This window comes from Electrophorus electricus, chromosome 4 (genome assembly GCF_013358815.1).
Source record: "Electrophorus electricus isolate fEleEle1 chromosome 4, fEleEle1.pri, whole genome shotgun sequence".
Taxonomy (NCBI): Eukaryota; Metazoa; Chordata; class Actinopteri; order Gymnotiformes; family Gymnotidae; genus Electrophorus; species Electrophorus electricus.
The window spans coordinates 10,950,298-10,972,587 of record NC_049538.1 but is presented as its reverse complement, the minus strand read 5'-3'; the positions used below and the strand labels follow the sequence as shown (position 1 = coordinate 10,972,587).

Below are 22,290 nucleotides of genomic sequence, written 5' to 3'. Positions count from 1 at the left end.
GTTGCTGGTTTAAATGTGAGGTGGAATTGTGGTAGCGTCACACCTACCACATGAACACAGTCTACCACGGACTACATTACCCACAAGCCTCCTGTTCATTCCCAGTCTCCTGATTATTAGTTTCACCTGAGTCTCATTTACCCCCTTGTGTTTCCCTATATAAACTGTTCTGTTAGTCTGCGTAAAGTCTTGTTTGCCTAGTCATCCCTTTCTGAGATATTCCCTTTCCTGCTCCTATAATGGCTTTTGTCACCTGCTACCTGGAGTTTGACCTCTGCCTGTTTTGTGCCAACATCTCTGGATTAGCCCTATGATATTAAACTACGTTTGTGGTCCTGCGGGGAACCCTGACAGGTTGAACGCTGGGTTAAATGTCATGTAGAATTCTGATTTAAGTCTCACATAGATGTTGACTCTAACCTTTCTCTGGCCTCTGTTATCATCTCTTCGAAGGCTCATCCCCTTCTGGAATTAAATAAAGACAGAAAGGAGGGGGAGAGATCAACCAAATTTTGAACAATTACAGCATCAAAATAAAATTGTGGGGTGAGTCCATTGGCAGATATGTTGAGGGACAATCTCAACTGCTGCCTGCAGTGACAACTACAAATTAAGCTCAGGCCCGTGTAGGCAGCGGACAGGGCACAAACCGATACCACTTACACAAAACGTCATTTCTGTTAAACGGGAATATGGACAGACATCATTCCTCTGTGCAGGTCAGCATGTCCTCATGAGTTCACCCCTGGTCCAGGCTAAGCAGATGTCCTATGCTTGTGTGACACAGACCAATTTCCTCTTCCTTCCCCTGCTCTGATTTTCCCTGCATCATCATCGCATTACTGTAAGAGAGCAGATAGCGTTTCGAGACTTTTCGGTGAGATGATTTCAAATCCAGCACAGGGGAGCCACATCAGTGCGCACACACTCGAACGGTTTCAATGCTCCGACATGCTAAGTTGGAGAAAACCCTAATGTGGGATGTGCTTTGATTCGATGGTGGAGCCGGGAGCCCAGTGCGCTGGCTACGGGAAAGGCTTCCTACATCCAATAATAATGAGGATGTGTGTGTGATAGATATGGGGGAATTCATGTGTTTTTAATCTCATCCTCACTGATGACGTCAGCATTACTGTCGTCATCACCAGTAATGCTGTTTGTTAGTCTGCTGCCTTTGGGATGCTAATGGGCCCAGTGGACCACAGCCCAAGCAGTGTCCCCACGCCCATATTTCGGCTCGCCTTTTCAGCGCATGCAGGGCTCGGCTAACAGGCCGACGAGCTGGGTGGAGTGCGTGAAAGCACAGGGAACGGTCTGGTGTAGGCAGCTGCAGCGCCGCTTTGAGGAGTGGGCAGCATGCAGGAAAAATCCCAGCCTGCTCTGCCTACTTGTATTTTTACTTATTGTACTCTATATTGAATTAAATAATGATCTTCATCTTTTTTCCAATTTCCCAAATTTGCATTTCTTGTTAGGTTTCTCTCTCATTAACAGGTCTGTATCTGTCTCTCTCTCTCTCTCTCTCTCTCTCTCTCTCTCTCTCTCTCTCTCTCTCTCTCTCTCTCTCTCTCTCTCTCTCTCTCTCTCTCTCTAATGTGTCTTCAGCCATTTGTCTATCTGACATTATTGATTCTCCTCGTCTGTCCTCGGATACCTCGCTCCCCAGGATAGTCTGTCTCTCTGTTCAGGATAATCTGTCTGCCTCTCTCAACATGTCCTTCCCTGAAAATTTAAATCGCTTTAGTCTGTGTAGCAGGAAAGTAGGTGTTTAGACCATAAAATCAGCAGCGCTTAAGGAACAGTATCTGAAATATGCTTCCCCAAATTAGCACCAAGGTTGATAACGGAAGCTTTTAATTATTCAGTGAAAAGAAATGTCAATTTATGTCCTTTATCGCGAGCCATTTCAGCTCCTCCGGCAGTACGAATTCTTCTCCCAGATGCGCCCCCCGACATCGTAACATAACATTTGGATGGTTTTGTTATAAAGGTGGCTGCTGTTATATTTGTTATATAGGCTGCGTCTTTTCGTAACAAGCTACTTAAAACGTTGGCGCTTGTCGTGGCCGCGCCGTCGCTTTTCGGCGGCGCTCGGTTGTTTAACAGGGTGATGAACGAGCCCGTGGCAACAGCGACTCACCGAAGACTACGAGAACGGAAATAAGTGGGAGCACTGGGGATGTTCAAGGCCTTTTGTGTTTAACGAGGCCACTGGGACGACGGAGTCAGACTGCATGATTTTGATGTCACAGACAAAACCGTCGTACTGCCAACAAACCCAACAAGTGGGATATAGCGAGACAGGTCTGGGCGTCCCCTGCAAGTCCTCGGATGTGCTGACAAGATGCTGGCAGCAGCAGCGGCGATCCTTCGCTGAGACGGAGCAGGGCCACTTCCTGCCCGCACAATGGACGCAGATGTTGTGGTGATATCAGTAAACAAAAAAAACCCAAATACGCAGAGCAAAGGGGTCGGCTATGTAAACACACCGTCCTCTCAAATTATAGCAGACTTACGACTGCGTGTCTCATGTGTCTGTCCTGTTGTGAAGCGAGCCAGTTTTGGGAGATGAGGTGCTGGGTTATTCACCAGCTGGTTAGACATACGGAGCTATTCTCATAGTCTTGCTTGCCGTCTGCATAAATAAGACATGATTGAAATGTTAGCACTCAGGCTCGTCTTCGCTGCTTGCCCCAATACATCTCCAAACATGATCTAGTTCGTGTGGAACATGACCTAGTTACCTCCTACAATCAGGCAAATGACAGCAGGAAATGTAGGTTGTGTTTTACCAGCTGGCCAATGGGGACAAAAACCAGTAGTAAAGACTTGGTATTTAGCTGACTTGGTATTTAGCTTGAATTTGCACTCGGTTTCACTTGAGCGCTTTTCACCTTCCAATTATAGTTGTATTTATCCCAGATAAGTTTTGCTATTCCATTTTGCCTACTTAAGCCCGGCATCCTGCAGGTAGAGGGATCCTGGAACAGTGACATGATTAGGCGGGAAATGTCCCGTAAGCCAAAGCAGCTGATCAGTGGCAAATGACTTGCAGTCACCTTCACCCTGACGCTCGCCTGCTCCCTCTGTCTTTCTCCATGTGCACACGCTCAGATCAGGGCTGCTCTAGATCTGATCTCAAACCCTACCAATTACAATGGATACGATACAGCGAATGGACCAGGAGATGAAGCCAGTCCCATGATTCCAGGCTGGGAAGTTGCAAAGCAGACAGGAGCATTTCGCGCACCATGCCAGACCACTGACCAGAGTGTACACACCTTCTTCATCGTCACTCCTTCATCACCAGTCATCACTACTCTACACTATTTTTTTCTCCATCCATCCATTCATCTCTTCACTGGAAGTCAGGCATAACCTGTTGGTTCATGGATGCTAGTTTTCACCAGGGTGGCCCATGATTGCCTATCTGGGAGAATTTGGCCGAGTTTTCTGACTGTAGGTTCCATTTGATTGCCAGGAAGGGTGAGGACCCACTGCTAGTGTGTGTGATGAACATCTATATGCTTGAACACATGATTCCTGCAAGTAATACATCCATCTACCTACCATCTACCATCTGTCTACCTGACTCTTCATCTGTCTGCCTGACTGTCCGTCTGTCACTTAGATCATTAATCATTTATAAAAACATTATCGTATTCTATGATGGAGGCTTTTGTGGTATTCATAAGACAAACAGTTCTGTTGCTACATATATATTGAAATGCCACAAATATGATGTGCTTGTTCGAGTGAAACAGATCTGATAAGCATTATCAGATAATAGCTGTAGCTGTGAGGCTCAAGAGCTAATGGGAAAGACTGCATTAAGGTACACATGGTAATCGTGTGCATTAAGGCTCTCTACTCATAATTCCACAGATGAGAAAAGCTGACAGGAAGTGCTCTAATGCATCCCCTTTGTTGCCCGAGAGATCGAAATCCTCCATCTCCTTCAGAACTACACAAAAGCAATATAGCTCGGTTTCTCTGACCATAACAATGCACGGAGACCACTAATGTGCAAGCTTTGTGCCACCTACCTCTTTAACCTTGGGGTGGGGGGGATGGTTTGCATGCTGCAGTACAGCCTACCTTGGAAGAGTATGTCAACAACTGCTGGTGAAAAAAAGTATAACAGAAACGGAATATGTGAAGCAAGTGTCAAGGTTCCGCTGGCATGAAGATGCACCGCAATGAATCACAGCTCGTCTTCCACCTACGAGTGATGACAGACAGCCAAACAAATTTAGAGGTGTGTCCGTGACTCACCTGTAAGCCAAGCGGTGTTGACACCCCAACACACACACACACACACACACACACACACACACACACACACACACACACACACACACACAACCCCAGCATTCAGATGAGCACATCTGCACATTAATTACCACAGAAATATTTACCTGAATGAAAATGCTATTTTTGTTTTCACACTCAGACCAGTTTGGCCTATGGAAAGCAAAGCTTACCAGAAAGTAAACACGTTTGTTGTGGTACAGGTAGAACTCGATATGGACATTCTACAGCATGCAATCACATGAAAAGATACCATAGTTATCAGTTGGCCAACCTCACAGTGCAGATTTTACACAAGCACAAAGACTAAAGGTGTGGAACTGTTTTTTAAAAAAATGACATTTTGAGACAATTACTTTCTTCATGTCGGACTCGAGTCATTTGCTGCCCTGAGCTGTCAGATATGTTTATCTTGTCAGTTCCACCTCTTCATGCCAAGAGCACTGAGTTGTGAGGTAAAGGACAAGCCTTGCCTGAGTTAACAATCCGACTCCAGAACGTGCCAGTGTACCTACAGGAGCGTCACTGGTACTGGCCGTTGGCTTCCGTGGGATCTGGCGCTATGGGCTGAGGACAGGAGACTCCAGTCTCACCCAGATGGATGGGACACCTGTCCTAGCTTGTCTAATCCCAACTCTGCCAGCCAGCCACTGTTATGCGAACTACACGGATGGAGTAGGCAGTACTATAGTCAGTCTTACATAAACTGCACTCCACTTTTGAAAATATAAGCCTGTGTGTGCTTGTGTATTTTGGAAAATCACCCCTTGGGCTTGGAATGACCTCTGCCAATTATCGGGGCAGGTTATGTTGTGGAGGGAACCGGCGATATAGTATAAGCTTTCTCACACACAAATGCATGAGCACACCAGGGTGGTTTCAAAAGGTCACGCTTTTCTGAATGGTATCAAAAAGACCACCGACTTTGATGTAACCTGTTCTCATAAGTGCTTTGGGAAGGTTGCCAGGTAGACGAGGCTCCTATTAGCTTGCTCTGATTTGTCACTTATGTCTCTAAAGTTGAATGAGCTGCATGGATACATGTCAGTCTCAGACTCTCAGTACATAAGATTCCTTGGTAAGTGAAGACACCTTGAAATAATGACAGTACAACACTTGCCATATCTGAACAGTTCACTTAGCCTATACAGGAATGATTAATTTTAAGTTTGATTCCATATTCTGAATCTCTCATAATTTTGTTCTTCTGTTCCTGTGTTGTTTCATTACACTTGGAAATAATTTTACTTGGGCACAGTTGAGTTTATTATGAGCTTGGCAGCACAGCACAACCAAACTAAATTTGGCTAATACATCAGTATGTCAGAGAAAGCAGTGAATGTTATTTCATCATGATGGGCTCATGGGAGAGAGAGAGAGAGAGAGAGAGAGAGAGAGAGAGAGAGAGAGAGAGAGAGAGAGAGAGAGAGAGAGAGAGAGAGAGAGAGAGAACTGTTAATGAGAGAGAAACCTGAAAAGAAACATAAACTTGGGAAATAGGAAAAAGATGAAGATCATTATATAATTCAATATAGAGTTAAAGCCTGTTTTAGATTTGTCTCCCTATCACAATATGTGACCTGATTAGAGATCAACATAATTTACTCTGACAAACAACACCCCTACACGCTAATAAAGACATTCATTTTATTCTGTCAAGAGCACTTCTTTTTACAACACACATAGGGTGTACCTTTAACACACACAAACACAAACACACACGTGTGCACACATGCACCCATGCACATGTAGACAGATGCATGCAGAGTATGTGCCTGAAGAGCTGCTTCCAGCCCTTTGGTGCCAAACTCTTTCTTTCTGCACTTATTTCATTTCTTAAAGCAGTCAGCTAGTGAGATGAAACATTTTATGACTGAAGAGTGTGTGAGAGAAAGGGGCCTCTGACAGACATCTACTTTGTGTGTGTGTGGTTGACAGAAAATGGCTACAAAACTTTCCAAACAAGAGAATAACCGATAAAATAAGGGATGATCTTCAATAAAAGAAAGAGAGAGAGAGAGAGAGAGAGAGAGAGAGAGAGAGAGAGAGAGAGAGAGAGAGAGAGAGACATTCCCCTGCAGAACAATTCTGCCCTTTATATGAGAGAGTTGGTATATGAGAGAATTGATATATGTGAGTTGGTATATGAGAGAGTTGGTATATGTGAGTTGGTATATATAAGTTGGTATATATAAGTTGGTATATGAGAGAGTTGGTATATGAGAGAGTTGGTATATGTGAGTTGGTATATGTGAGTTGGTATATGTGAGTTGGTATATGAGAGAGTTGGTATATGAGAGAGTTGGTATATGTGAGTTGGTATATGTGAGTTGGTATATGTGAGTTGGTATATGTGAGACTTGATATATGAGAGAGTTGGTGTATGACATAGTCCTTCTAGGATGAGAGTAAAATACACGCCTCCTACCATCCAGAAAAAATAGCACTGCTACTGCTTAATGTGCATCAGTGTGTTTCCCGAGCACTGAACATGCTTAGTAAAAGCTTTTAGTGCATAAGGGCTTTCATTGATCTGGTTAGTAACTGGCATGAGGAGACTGGTATCGACTGACAGTTTTATCCTTGAGAGGGGTAGAGTGTAGAAGCTGATGAGCTTTCCGTACTAGCTCCATGGTAAGGCCCTTTCCGGGTGCACACCAGGGCGCATTCCTTGCCGGAGCGTGAATTAGAGCTCCGGACTTACGGACAGGCATATTGTGATTCCGAATGGGGATTTAGGAGATTTACAGTCTTGAAGTCCAGACATTAGTGACTCAAAACTTTGCTCCCTCATTATGAGGAAAACTGTGGTCCTGGACGTTGGATCCTGGAACTGTCAGCCAACCAGACAATATTTGCTTTGACATTCACTACAGTTACATGTACACCTGTGGTGGTTCAATATTAGTCCGAGTAATACTGTAGGTCAGATGAAGTTGTAGACCACGTAAACATCCTGCTATAGCTGTCATGGTCCAACTAAGGCCTTAGTCACCCTGAGGCTAAGCCTAACCTTAAGCATAAGCCTAAGCCTCAAAATGTGCAGGCCATGTGCAAGACTGTTGGAGGGAAATTCTAACAAAAAAACGCTCAGATGGAGGGCCTGACTCAGGAAATGAGTGGCACTTGCACACATCTGATGCCAGCTTTATGATACCAAAACAAACAAGCTTCTGTTTGGGCTAAAATAAAAACAAAAAACATGCAAATGAGTAACAAAAGGGGAAAGAGTCCACATTTAGCTGGGGTGGGGAGGGAGAGGCCATGTCCCTTCTGGTTGCCGGGTAGTATGGATTTTTGTTTCTTTTTAACTGGGAAACTTGCACATGGGTTAAACGTTGTTGAATGAAGGGGGCATTCACTGCTGTAAAGTCAGACTACGCATGTAAAGTAGTCTTATATTCAGCTCTTATAAACATCTTTGGTCCACTTTCATAGACTGACAAAAAGCTTTAGTCAGGCTATTGTGTGTATGTAAACACAGTCGCTGACTTTATTACAGAAGAAAAAACCTAGTGCTCTGTAAATCTGCACCTAGCAACGAGAGGTAGCCTTTCCACCGTTTTAGGGATAACAGAGCATGAAATAAAATGAGCACATGTGTGAGACACACAGCATTTCACCCCTCTGTTCTGGTGGCTGGACTGATGAATTGAACCACTCTATTCACTCTTTTCTTTTGGCATTTCACTGAAAAAAAAAATCACCTTAAACAGTAATGTTAGAAACTTCCGATATGTAGCCGATATTATAAGCTTTAAGTAAACTAATTAATTCAATGTATTCAACTTTACTACTACTACTACTACTACTACTACTACTACTACTACTACTACTACTACTAATAATAATAATAATAATAATGACCATAACCACAACAACAACAACAACAACAATGTATTCTATTAGAGGAGCAGGTTATTAACCTGTTTCATGTATACGGTACAAGTCTCAGCCCTGAGGGGGGAGGGTGGTTGACTGCTGCTTTCTTGGTAAACACAGAGCGTTGCTATTACCAGCATTTACCCCACTGCGGGTGTCCTGTGTCATGACTGCTGGCATTTTCACACTGGGTTCTCTCAGGCTCCGCTTGCCTGAGCTTTCGTCATGGAGTCTGCACACACTGCAAGAGAGGAGCATCATTCTGTGTCCTGCGTGAGTCTCTACTGCTGTCCTCCTAGGTCCTGTCGTTGTCACCTGCTGGACTGGTGGTGTTCTCCATCCTCACAGCAACTTAGAAACCGGTTTCTCCCATCACCACCCCCAATAGTGTAGCTGCGGTTCTGACATCACGTGGAATAATCTCTCTCTCTTTCACTCACATACACACACACGCACACACACACGCACACACACGTACACACACACGCACACACACGCACAGAGAAACAAAGACATCTTTTCTCTCTCTCTCTCTCTCTCTTTCTCTCTCTTTCTCTCTCTCTCTCTTTGTGCTCAAGTCATGTCCATCTTCTGTAAAAAGAATTCTTAATGTGTTGAGGGTCAGGAAAGGTCTTTTGACTGAAACAGCCCCGCCTCCACGCCTTGCTTACTAGCTGCATTATAAAGTGAATGAATCTAACTGTCTTGCATAATAAAGGTCTTCTCCTGTGCACTATTAATCCAGCAGCTAATGCAAATGGCCAGAGAGAAAGACATGGCAGCAGTAAGGAGTGCCATATCTACTCCAAACATAGTGACTTCACATTAAGTGCTAGAAGTTCGAGTTGCATCTCTGCCATTATTGAATCAGCACTGTATCAAATCACCACCAACAATAAATAGTAAATGCACCTAAGAAGGACAAGAGGAGAGAAACAGAGAGTGAGAGAGAGTGTGCATGAACACACACATTAACTCATCACATTGTAATGCACAAATGCATAAATTATCATTTACATCTGAATTATGTGATGGTACCTGAAAAATATTGTTTACATGGAATTTTTCATTTGCTCAAAGCTTTACAGTACAGTGAGGATTTGTTTCATTTCAAGCAAGAAAAAGTCATATCATAATCATATTTTTACAAACCTGATGAATAATTTTGAGTACGCTGACGGTTAATGTAATTAGTGCGCATTAGTTCCACCTTGTGGTCATCCTTTGCAAAACACTGCTTCCACTTCAAATTCGTTTGGTAGTTAAATGTTTGCTAAACGTTGAGCTATGTAACTTAGAATCACATCTAATCGCATATTTTCATTTTTATTTCTGATTATATTTGATGAATTCATATATTAATAGTGAAAATTATACACATTAACCCAAATAAATAAAGATTTAAAATTCCATCATGATTTCTAAATTCATAATGACTTATAGTTGGTATAAGATTCTCTAATTATTTTTTTTTTTTCATTTACAATTTTTGCAAGCCTAATACATTTTTATATATCTTTGTTTACGGAAAAACTCACGCAAACAAACGCAATTTAAAACTGGCCTCAAGTAGGTGTAACTGGGGTCAGGCAAAGCCATTCAAAACCTGGCATTTTATCCAACTACAAGTGATTCTTCAAAAGCCTTAACCACTAACCATAAACTACAAAAATCTCTTATGCTACGCTGCATTTAGTATTACATCAAAGTATGTTTGGAACAATAAGTAGTATTTTATACGTACGGTAGCCAGCTAGGCTAACTTGCTTTGGTACTTTTAATTTGAAAATACACCTTCGCGGCCGCCCTGTTGGAAAGCTCCTGTTTTCATCACGTTTCTGGTTTTAGTTGACCTGTGTAAACATGACATGCATTAGGATTATATGAGACATGACTTTTGCCTTTGGGGTTTTTTTTTTTTTAGTTTTTGGCTGAAACATGAACGATATCATGGAAGAACAAGAGACAGACAATCTTGCTGGTGATTCTTCGAAGTCGACGCGAATAACGGTAGCGTTAGCTAACAGAATCTGACTAAAATCATAACGGTAGCGTTAGCTAACCGAATCTGACTAAACTCATAACAGTAACGTTAGCTAACCGAATCTGACTAAACTCATAACGGTAACGTTAGCTAACCGAATCTGACTAAAATAACGGTAGCGTTAAGTAGCTAAACTCATTTTTACTGGCTCGCGAGCTAACAGTAGCTAGCCTAATTTGACAGTCGGCTAACTAGCTGTATATCTAGCCAGCCAACTAGCTGTCAGACAATCCAGTTTTTCAGCCTTGATCATTGTTGAGATGTATAGGTTAGCTTTGAAGCTAGCAATGTCAAATTATATCTAAATCTAGAACTATGTTGTTTCCATGAACCGCCATACGTGTCGCTGGTTAGGTTAATTAACCGCTAGCTTGCTGGCTAGCTAAGTTAGCTATTTTGTCAAACAATGCAATAAATTGTAGCTAGCTATTTGTAGCAAACAGGCTACTTGTTGATTTCATTTCCAGCGTCCAATTTGTAATGAGTAATATGCGAAATACATAGCTAGCGTTAATTATTTTTATTCTGGTTCGTCAGTAAACTCGTAAAGCCCTTATGTGCGGTACGCCAGACATTTTGTCCTTGCCTTCCATGTCATCATGGATTGATTACTAGGTAAGATAGATAGTTATCCAGCAACTCATGATGTAGCTACTTAAAAAGTCTGACAGACAACCAGACACACACACACTTTTCTACCTTACCTGGGCTAGGTTACCTTAGTACGTCCTACCTTGCCAGAAGCAGCTATGATTTCGATGTCGCATTGATATAATGAAACAAAGTATGTTGCTACATTTCTTTACCCGCAGAACGCGGGTTGTGGCGACAAACCCAAGGCCGTTCTAGATGGGGGAAATAAACTGGTTGAGAAGAGAGGACCGTATCTTATGTCCAAGGTTCCAGCTATACACATGAAACTACGTGAGGAGTACTTCTCTGTTATTGCAGAAATAGCTCAAATAACAGCTAAGCTTCCACTTCAATAGAGAGATGTCCCCAGTCGCTGCTGGCATTAACTAATTCAAGCCTGTTTGAATGTTATTCCTTTGTAAATATACTCTGCGTACTTAGTTAATACAACCAATCACTTGTCTTTCTTAAATATGAGATTTTCTGTAGCATCTGGGGACTGATTAATCTGATTAAAATAGTGTTTCTTTGGTTGTTCTGCTGCTACTCTGTCTGTATATGAACATGTGCAGAGAAACACAGAGAGATGGCGAGGAGAGCGTTAAAGAAGAAAGGCAAACCCCTTGTACTGCCACTCAGGCATGGTGCTAAAACGTGAGTGAATTCACTGTTGTTCAGTGTTTTCCCAACAACCTTTTGCTTGTCACATTAGTTTTGCTAAAATTTACATTAGTTTTGCTAAAATGTGCTAATTGTCTTAACATTGCTTGCTTAAGATACACTGGACAACAACAAAAATGCTTCTGAATTAATAAGGTGCAATTCTTAATGATTTCAATGTCCTAAACACGGATATAACCATGAAAATTAGTTATTGGCTCTTGTTTTAAAGATAAGTCCATGTGATCCATAAGAGACATTGTATTAGGTCCAGCTATAAGATACAATTTTTAATATTTCAAAATACTGAGAAATATTGTATCTCATCATGATGATCATACCCAGGAAGGTCTGTTGCATCACTGTCTGACATAAGATTACGCAATAGGGAGATAGATAAAGCAAGACACCATAGGACAAGTAATTTATTTCTGTTACTTCTTGTGCTAAGCGTAATGTTAGATGTAAATTCAGCTGCGTTAGGTTAAATGTAATTCCAGCTGTGTTATAAACACTACTGAAGTAATTCAGATAGTGTCCATCAACAAGTATCAATGGCTCATAACTGTATCAATATTGTGGACAATTCTTGTTACATTTGTGGAGAAGTGACTTTTTCAAATCAGAAGAAGGACATTGCTTCAAATGCAAAAGTGAAGAAGGCATATCATCTGTATTTCGGATGCAAGATCGGTGACTTTGGCCCCACACATATGTTGTTGTACGTATGCAACAAATCTGTCACAATGGATCAATGGAAAAAGAAAGTCGATGCTCTTTGCCATTCCGATGGTATAGAGGGTGCCCAGCAATCACATAACTGACTGCTACTTCTGCATGGTGCCTCCTGTTTCTGGAGGCATTACAAAGAAGAAGAAGTGGGCAATAGCATATACAAATATACCTTCTGCTATCTGACCTGTTCTGCATGGCAAAGGACTTCATGTTCCCGAACCTCCGACAGAAGTTTCTAATGATCCTTCAGACGATGACAATGGAGACTAAATGACTCTGGAGTTTCCTGGACCTTCGACGTCAGATGATCATCAGGAAACTGATCCTGACTTCAGTCAAAGTGCATCAACTGCACCACACAGAATAACACAGGAAGAACTGAACAATCTCGTTAGTGATCTAGAGCTGTCCAAGAGCAAAGCAGAATTACTAGGCTCAAGATTTTCAGCAATGGAATCTTCTTCAGGAAAATGTACGAGTGACATTGTATCGAAAGTGGCATCTGCAGTTAGAGCCTTTCTTCAGAAAGGTAGATAAGCTTGTGTTCTGCTCTGACGTCAACAGCTTGTTGAATGCCCTCGGAATCCAACGTTACCCGCAAGAATGGTGATTGTTTATAGACTCTTCAAAAATGAGTATAATGCAATATTGCTGCATTATAGAAATCGTCTTCCATCTATTCTTGTCTGACACGCCATGGATATGAAAGAGACATATGACAACATGAAGCAGCTGCTGGATTGTCTTGAATACAGTAAGTATGGCTAGCATATCTGTTCTGACCTTAAGGTAGTTGCTCTGTTGATGGGTCTGCCGCTGGCATATACAAAGTACTGCTGTTTTCTATGTGAATGGGACAGCAGAGCACGTTCTTTGCACTATGTGAAGAAAGAGGAAGTCCCTGAGGAAGTCCCTGAAGATTGGAGAGAAGAATTTGCAGCATTCAGCACTGGCAGAACCGGACAAAATACTTCTACCACCCCTACACATCAAACTCGGTTTGATGAAGAACTTGATAAAAACCATGGATCGGAATGGATCAGCGTTTAAATACATGTCTGAGAAATTCCCTCTGATCAGCGAAGCAAAATTTAAAGAGGGAATTTTTGTGGGTACTCAGATCCGTCAACTCTTCATAGACGAGAAGTTCGACTACCTGCTTAAGGGTAATGAGAAAAAGGCTTGGGATGCCTTTCGTCTGGTGTCAACTAAACTTCCTCGGGAATGTCAGGGCTGGAAACTACAAGGAATTGGTTAAAGACATGTTGTCAGTGTATCTCAAACTTTAATTGACAATGTCCTTAAAGATCCATTTCCTTCATTCCCATTTGGAATTTTTCCCTGAAAACTGCGGCATGGTAAGCGACGAGCATGGCGAACGCTTTCATCAGGACATTTCAGCATTTGAGAAAAGATACCAGGGGAAGTGGTCCACTTCTGTGTTGGCTGATTACTGTTGGGCGCTAGTCAGAGATGATCCTGAGCAGGTCCATAAACGACTGGAAAAGCAAAGTCACAAATAGACAGGACTTCTCTTATAGTATGTGTTATTTCATATTTTTTCTAATGCATAAAAAAACTGAATTTCTAAGAAACGGTAGCCAAGTCAGCATTTATATTGTCAAATTCGTGCTCAGCACCTTCAACCTAATTAAAATTGGCTAATTTTATCTCAGAAGCATGCCTTTTGTAAAAATTTGTTGTCCAGTGATATCAGTCAAAACTGGCCTTTTTGGACTTCTGAAATTAGTTGCTAAACTTTGTTCTGCAATTCAAGTACTTTCATTATTTCGATTTACCAAATTTGTGGAAATGCAACAAAAAAGCAATAGCAACTGAAATTACAACCAGGAAACATGCCACAATGTTTTTTCTTTCACAGACAAATGTGTTCAAATGGTTACATCCTTTAGCAAACACACAAAGAACTGATGCTTGTTAATGTTTAAACAGAACTGCACTTAACACTTAAGTGTTTTTTCTTCACTTCACAAAGCCACCTGTACTACAATAAAAGATGAGTGAGTTTAGATCAGTACGCTTGTTTTCTTTTCTCAGTAATGAGGTGAATGATGTTTCTGGGTTTCCTTTTTAGTGTGAAGTTCAATAAGGGATATGCAGCACTTAGCCAGGATCCAGAAGATGCGATGTCTTTGGAATCGGACAGGTATATCAATAAGATACACTGAGGTGCTTTAATGACCTCACACTTTAAGATCCACATTCACTGCATGAAGCAATCATGGTGGCCTTCCAGCTTTGAGAGTGTGAACTTGCCTACTTCCTCATTACTGCTGATACTGGTAGTTGATGCCTTCAGTACTTTGCCAAGAACAGCCAGACTTCTCTTGTGAACACATCAGTGTCTTGCATTTTGGGGAAACCTGTACTTTCATACAAAATCCATTAACATCCAATCTCCAGTTGCAGCAAAATTTTGAAAACTACTGTGTATGTGCATCCCCGTGAAAGTAGACTTCTGTTGTGTCTTTCTGATGTCCTGATTTCTCCTGCAGTGATGTCGAGCTGGAGCAGAACTCATCTGGATACTCTTCTGCAGAGGTGGGATGTGGTGGTGAACGGTTCAGATAGTGATTAAAAACCACTCAAATGAGAGGGATGATGAACTCACTAACATACAGCAGCTGGTATTGTGTGCTGGCACTGTGGTCAGCTGGAATGCTAGGGTTGGTTGGTTCGATAGTGTGGTGTGTGCTTTGACCCAGATTCAGCTGTAGATGACGAAGGACTCCAAAAACAACTGCCTGAGAACTGCTTTTCACCTGGTGACATCTCAGAGACTGGTTTACAAAGCCCAGTTGTGTAGTACATGTTGTCACTTTAGCGTGGCATGACTCAGTGATGAAACAGATAACAAAAATAAAAAACAACAAAAAATAACACAGCTACTGTGTGAGATTCCCATTCCAGCTTCACCCATCCCCACTCACCTCCTTCCTTTTCCCATTCTCTCGTCGCCTCTGCTCCTCAAGGTGCACCCGGAGGTCAGTCGGCAGCTCCTGCTTGATGGCTATCGGCTGGATGAGATCCCCGATGACGAAGACCTGGACCTTGTGCCTCCCAAAACTGTTGCTTCCTCCATCTGCTGCTGCCTGCCCCACCCGTCCTGCTCCATGCAGTGAGCCCTGCTCCACCAGCAGTGCCCTTAAGCCTTGACCTTAACCTTCAGCCCGTAGCCCACTGTGCTGGCCAGCACGGCCAATGTTCTGGTCAGGATTGTCGCCGAGGCAGTGTAAATCCTAATGATTTGCTGTGTAAGGTTCCCAGAGCCTCTGTGATGATCTCGGTCATCTCCTGTCTTTTTCCAAAGATCATGACTGAATAGAGCTGTCCTCTTTGTGACCCTTAATTATGCGTTTCTTCTTATGATGACTTTGCATTGTGCTTCTGGTGACACTTTTTGGAAAAGCATCAAAATGCAAAGGTCATTGTAAGTTGGCAGGATGTGTGCAAGCCTTCAACACTAGCCTTGTCTAGTAGGTGACACGTTTTGTTTTTCTTTCTTTTTTGGGTACAACAGTCACCTCAGTAAACTTCAGCTTTGATCCAGGTTACATGTCCTCCTCAGGCTAGCTCATAATCCCTCACCACTCTGAAACTGTTTCGCCATCCTTGACATTACCAAACATTTGTTCACAAACAAAAAAATGCGTGGTCGTCTTCCTCTTTTTTTTTTTTTGGTTTGTTTGTTTTTACAGTGACCTTTCAAGGGACTGGTCAGGTAGCTCGAATATTTAGGTCAACTCAAGAGAGATTTTGTGGGGATTTTCACAAGACACCAGAAGTCTCATCGGCTGAGGACTTCACGCTTTGCTCATTCCTCTGTTTCTGCTGAGCAAACGCATCTTTGTGATTTAAATGGAGCTGAATCGGGCATGTCAAGTCATGGCAGGCAGAAATGCCATCTGACTAACAAGGCATCACTAACAAGGTTATTTCATTAGTGAGTGGGTTTTGTGCAGGGTTGGAACACTTACCTATACACGTTGGCCTTCGTACTAAAGTAGCCACATCGTAGGCTGTCTTCTCCCAACTCAGTCCTCGGAAACACTGATATAGTCCACGTCTTTGCTATGTACGAATTGTGCTCTTGATTGCTCATATCAGCTGGGATAGATCAAATACATTGACTGTCTGGGTGTCCCTGAGGACTGGACCGGACAAATGTCCCTCCTTTTTGGACAGTTTTAACCAGGTTGTAAAGCGGAGTTCTCAGTCTGCCACCCTGCATGGCTACAGCCCAGAGTGCTGAGCAGATGTGGCAATCTGATCTGGGCATGGTAGGGAAGACCCTACACAATCACATCTGCGACGTTCAAAGCCTGGAGCTGCACAACATTAACGGTGACATGGAAGGAACACGCAGGGCCCTGCCTCCAAAAAGATAATCTTAAATACTCACTCTGCTGTTTTATGATGCTTTTGGGAAGCCCAGCCCTGATCTGTTACAAATGTAGTGTTATGTCATGGCCTGGACACTCAGCCCGCATACTACATGTTTCTGTCATTTTCACCTGTACTTGAGGGAAGACACCTCGCTCTGCTCAAGCATGTAAGGCTGTTTTCTCTCCTGGTCTATGCATTTATATTACACAAGCTTTACTTTTTAGCTTGATGTTAAGCTTTAAACGTTTGCTGTAACACTAGCACTTTTATTTCTTTTTTTTAAGGTTATGCGAATGTGAGATTCTCATTTTTGCCCTGTTGAAAACCTTTGTGTGAGTACACAGGGAGGCGTGCTCCTGCCCCCGTGTGTAATACTGGACGCTGTGTAACCCAGAACAGCAGGGAACTATATTTTAAAGCCTCTCTACAACAGCATGAATACCAACATGGGCTGGCATTGAGTTTACCAACACAGACGGCCTGTAAATGTTAATCTTATGTCCACCGCAGGAGATCTGTTACTCAGAAGCTGCTGGAGTTTTGAAAAAACAGCTGACCACCTGCAGTGATTTTGGACTTTTTCTGGCAGAAAACAGCTGCTTGCAGTGATTGACTTGAGTGCAGTATTTTATAAACGCACTGTGTTCTTAAGGTTTAATTGTTACTGGTTTGTGGGGAAGCAGGTCTAGTTTCTTTCCTTTTGATGATGTTATTCACGTACTTTTCGTTTCTGTCCAGTTTTGTGAACACTTCTTCATCTCCTGGGTTTTTGAAAGTAATGGGGCATTTCTGGGTGCAGCACACGTATTCTCTGAGTGGAACGTGGTCGGAGTGAGCTAAACCACTCTCCCTGCTAGAGCAGCCAGAGTCAGCACAACGCAAACACATGCTGCTCCACCAGATGGACCCCACCCCCTGACAAAAGAGGGAGAGGAACTGTTGGATTTGACTTACAGCTTCATACTCTTGGCTGTAACCATTCCCAACATTTTACTATTATAAAAATAAGAATGAAAAAGAGGGAAACCAAGAATTAAAGGTATTTCCAAGGATTTGCCAGGTGCTAGCTATTGTCAGGAAATATGGAGTCCATCTTATACGATGTGTTACACATATAACTTGAGAGGGAGGCTGGTTTCATGGTATGTTTTAAGTTACTGCAGGTTTTGGATGGAGAAAAAGAACTTTGACTCTGTAGCTACTGACTGAAATATTATTTACTGTGTGTTCTGTGAAGGGGTGCATTTTGAGTAGGTGACTTGCACATAAATGTTGCACTCAGACCACAAAACAGTCTGTTACACCACTGTTCTATGCAACTAACTGGACAATCTGTTCACATAGCATATGGTGACTGCTAACCAATACTCGGTTTAAGATGCAATATAACGTTTTGTTGGGGGGGGGGATTTGTATCTAAATGTAACCATATTTTTGGAATAATAACACACCTGTGTAGTATCTGACCGTTTATTGTAAGCAAACTGATAAATATTCCGTATTAAAGTTTACTTCGGATTCTGTTTATGGGTGGAGCTGTTTTTCTCTCTGCGCTGCTTGAGGTTTATATTTAAGCAGTCTTTCAGAACCTATTACATGTGCACACTACGTGAAAGTCGAACAAGTAAGATATGCGATTATTACCTTCGTTTTAAATTTGCGCATTAAAACTTTTAGATTCGTCTCGTCAAGTTTGCCACGTTTAGGTTGAGTGTTATCCTGCACCTTCCATGTATTACAACTAGGTGGTGAACTTGAGCTACACGAATTGCTAGAAGCCCGCAAGCAAACCTATCCATACCTGTTCAAGGTGCTTAGGGTTCGCTCCCTTTCCACACGTGAATATGACATGTTCAAACCTACTTTCTGAAAGTATTTCTGCTCTTCGTGAAACAAATGCAAAATTATTAATTTTGTTGATGGCGCTTGACATCACACGGCACGCTTAGTTCCATAATGCCTCAGCTGGCGTTTGTGCCTGTTGCAGAAATGACAATACAGCCCTGATCATAGTGAGACTAATAAAAGCTGGAACATGTCGAGTACGCTGCTCATATGCTTAGATAAGCAGTAATAGCCGTAACCACGCCGTTCGCGGGGTCATGCGTTTTGTAACTATTCACCAAATTAATCCAGCGCAGGAACTCTGGAACTTGTTGCTATCACTGGGCGGGTCCTATTGATGATGTGCGCTGCGGCCGGGGGGGTGCAATGCAAGGGGAAGAACTAAAATCGAGTGAAAAGGAGTCGTAACCTGAACGCGAGCCGTATAAGATATGTGATCGGGCTCTTTTCGTTTTCTTCCCCCCCCCCCCCCCTTTTAAACACAAATCAACGTCACGAAAGCCGATTTTGGCGTCCGAATATAGTTGGTTAGGATTTTGTAACGGAAGACGTTAATTGTATGCACGCTTTTCCGACGCGTTGTTGGCAAGTGAGAGAGCGCTCGAGAAGGGAGGGAAAGGATAAACCGAGGAAGAGGGGATGGTGGACAACTCCGGCAGCGGAAAGGCACAAATGGTGAGTCGCCTACCGCGACAAGCTCTGGCACCGTGCCCGGCACGAGTGATTTTTAACTCCCTCATGTGCACGCGGTTTTTAAAACTCTATCCCCGGTGTCTCCGAATGAGACCACATCGGACTTCATTCAGAGATTTGCGAAAATGTTCCTACTCTGGCGAGAACTTGTAGACTGCACTCGGTGGCGCGTGGTTCACGATATTATTGTTCTGTCCTTTTAAAACTGAACACCGCGTTACTACGAGCTAAAAAAAAAACAGCCAATCGACCGGGATGGCTATCTGAAAGTAATTTTTTTGTATGTCTGTCTTCCATGTTGTCCAGGTTTACGGACTAAATGTATTCTGTGGCAGTTGCGCACATCATTGAGCTGTTTGTGGTCATTCATACGCGCGCGCCTGGCGCCCCGCCATATGCATTCACTCAACGTAACGCATGTTGCTTTGATTAAGGGCGAGACAGGAGACCTTCCTTTGATCGGACCCGAGCTTTTAAACAAAACAACGTTACCGATGTTACGTGATTTTGGAATCATACACATTTCTAAATAGGCTTTTAAAACTGTCATAACTCAACTGGCCTCCGGCGCGCGGGGCCCCATGTCCAGTTCAAGGCTCGTGGCCTCGAGAGCTGTCAGATGGTTTTTAGGCTTCGGAAAGCGTTTCTCGATCTCGCGTTTGCTTTAGTGTATGAACTCTGCTTAGTTTCTAAAATTTGCACCAAATGCATGTTTAAGTTGTTCTGCGATAAAAGGTGGTCATATAATTTATTGCCCCCAGTCTGTGGAAGGTTTGCCACATGATTAGGCCCACGCCTTAGCGAACGGAAAAGCTGGTCGGTCGGCCCTGCTCTGTCTCGCGCATTAGATCAGATAAGCTGTAAGACTGCTTCACGGCACTCGGCAAAGACACGGATATATTGAGCTCAGATCTTCTGGCGCTGGGGTTCGTGTATTTGGTGTGTCGGTAGGCTTTGTCAATAAAGAACGCTTGTCTGTCGTTGGGAAAGGTGTGTTATGAAAAACGGGTCTCTCGGATACTACGCTCGAGCCGTTTTAATTGCTGTATTAAATATTCTTGTGAGAAGACCGTAATGTTGTTGTCTCCTGACTTAAAGCAAGGGCTCAAATACACTCATTCAGAAGTGTCCCTTTTAACATTCACCAGCTCAAACGCGACCTATGGAAGCTGTCCTGTGTAATTGCACCCATCTGCATTAAGAAGCTCAGCTTCCAAGACGTAATTTGACTTGTGCTTTTATGGCAGGTCATTGATGTCTTTGTTGTTTCCTCTCTCTCACTCGCTTGCTCTCAGGAGGGCAGTTTGGGGGGTGGTGCTTACCCCCAGGGGGGTCCGGCGGGGGTGAAGCTTGAGGCCGTGATGGAGCAACTGCAGAGGCAGCAGCAGGCGCGCCTGGACACGGAGCGGAAGGAGCGGCGTTTGCGGGAGGCTCACCTCATGTACGCGCAGCAGGTCGCTGCCCAGCAGGCCATCCTGGCTGCCGCCAGGGTGTCCGCGGCCAGTACGGCTGGCAAGGCGCAGAGGCTCGGGGACGCAGGTCCAGCCCCCGGGGCCGAGCGTGGCGCCAAGCAGCAGGACGACAGGGGCCACGGCGGGCGGGACTCAGGTGACGATGACGAGGATGACGACGACGAAGGCGCCGAGGAGATGATGGAGGGGGACGGAGGCAGCGAGGATGAAGAAGAAGAGGAGGATGAGGAAGAGGAGGAAGAGGAAGGGCCGGTGAGCGGCTTGGAGTTTCTGAGGAAGCAGACCCTGGCTCTGCAGCAGGGCGCGGCGAGGTCGCAGGGGCCAACGTTTGGGAGTTACACCGGGAGCGCAGTGCCTGGGCCGCGGAGGGAGCCGTCGCCCCCTGTCAGGGTCAAACAGGAGCCCGAGGACGGCCTCTCTCCGGCGGGGCCGCCCTCTGCCACCTCCCCTAACGGTCAGGCTGACTGGAGCTTTGAGGAACACTTCAAACAGGTAAGGGAAGGAAACTCCATCCTCCCCACACCTTGATTAGAAGGGCAGGCTGTTGGGACACGATTTAAGTCATGTTTTAAGTCATGTTTAAAGAAGTGCTTTTTTTTTTTATATAGAAATAATGGTTTTACCTCTGATGTAATTCGTGACCCCAGGTGGGCTGACAGCGTTTTTTAGCATGTCACCTGCCCTCCTGTCTCGACTGGGGTATAACTCTGTACCCGTGTGTTTTGAAACTCGAGTGTGTGTGAGTCCGAGCAGAGAGTCTGAGTCATGCTAAGCTGTTTCCATAGCCATTCTGCTGTCAGTCACCAAAACCTGGAAGTGTGTCCTGGCAAGAGGCCAAAGCTCGACATCACTCTTTCGCTTTCTCTCTCTCTCTCGCTCTCTCTCTCTCTCTCTCTCTCTCGCTCTCTCTCTCTCTCTCTCTCTCTCTCTCTCTCTCTCTCTCTCTCTCTCTCTCTCTCTCTCTCTGTTTCCTTTGCTCTTCGTAGAGGTTTAGTTGTACTTGGCTACCCTCCAAAGTCTAAAGAGATTTTGGGCTAGTTGTGACAGTTATGGGGTGAGCATGCAGTACTGTGCATGTATGCATGTGTCTGCGTGTATGTCTGTGGTTTTGTGTGTGTGTGCACATGTCTGTGCGTCGTAGTTGGCAGCCTGGCCCAGAGTTCAGTGTCCGTTTTAAACAAACTAAATTCTAGTCTACAAACAAGCGAGTGAATGGTGCCCAGAGCCGAGCCCGGGGCCTAGAGGGCTCACCTCCACGAGCCTGGAAATCTGACGGCTGCAGCCGCATCGCCATGGTGACATCATGGACAGGGCTGTGCACCTGAAGGATCAGGGCGGAATTAGTTCTTAAAAACAGTGGGTGAGGCCAGTCCGTCTTGGGGCATCCTTCCCAGCGTGCACCAGGCATGATGTCGGAGAAGTTGCCAGGCTGGTTCAAATAACTGAATCAATCCCTAAATGATCTAGTGACACTACCACAAAATGAGGCACACTTTAAAAAATATTTCCCAGGGAAAACAGCAGCAGCTTCGTGACAAATAACCAGGTGGAACTTTGTCAGAAGATAAAGCTTTTCGCTTCTGTCTGGCAGTAGGATCCGGTGCTCAG

At 43.8% G+C, this 22,290-nt stretch overlaps 2 protein-coding genes across 3 annotated transcripts in view; both read left to right on the top strand.

The window, feature by feature from the left end:
- The first annotated feature begins 9,998 nt into the window (after window positions 1-9,998).
- Window positions 9,999-18,195, top strand: fam219b (family with sequence similarity 219 member B). 2 transcript variants are annotated; one of them, XM_027032068.2, is made up of 6 exons: window positions 9,999-10,203; window positions 11,050-11,161; window positions 11,443-11,524; window positions 14,361-14,432; window positions 14,782-14,827; window positions 15,259-18,195. In XM_027032068.2, exons 1-6 carry the CDS (start codon window positions 10,132-10,134, stop codon window positions 15,406-15,408), a joined length of 534 nt encoding a protein of 177 aa, XP_026887869.1. In that variant the 5' UTR covers window positions 9,999-10,131; the 3' UTR covers window positions 15,409-18,195. The 2 variants fall into 2 exon arrangements, with proteins under 2 accessions (XP_026887869.1, XP_026887870.1); XM_027032069.2 differs by lacking the exon at window positions 9,999-10,203 and adding an exon at window positions 10,744-10,852.
- Window positions 18,196-19,156: 961 nt separating this feature from the next.
- Window positions 19,157-22,290, top strand: part of LOC113591534 (AT-rich interactive domain-containing protein 3B-like) — a 29,948-nt gene continuing 26,814 nt past the window's right edge. Inside the window, exons 1-2 of the mRNA XM_027032066.2 lie at window positions 19,157-19,192; window positions 20,506-21,174. Of these exons, the coding sequence (XP_026887867.2) occupies window positions 19,157-19,192; window positions 20,506-21,174 (705 nt within the window). The remainder of the gene's footprint in view (window positions 19,193-20,505; window positions 21,175-22,290) is intronic.

Excerpts from the sequence above, each read along its gene's own strand:
- fam219b (XM_027032068.2), top strand. The coding sequence starts at position 10,132 with ATGAACGATATCATGGAAGAACAAGAGACAGACAATCTTGCTGGTGAT. Across the intron at positions 14,433-14,781 it reads ATGTCTTTGGAATCGGACAG|TGATGTCGAGCTGGAGCAGA; the intron begins GTATATCAATAA and ends TTTCTCCTGCAG. Across the intron at positions 14,828-15,258 it reads CTGGATACTCTTCTGCAGAG|GTGCACCCGGAGGTCAGTCG; the intron begins GTGGGATGTGGT and ends CTGCTCCTCAAG.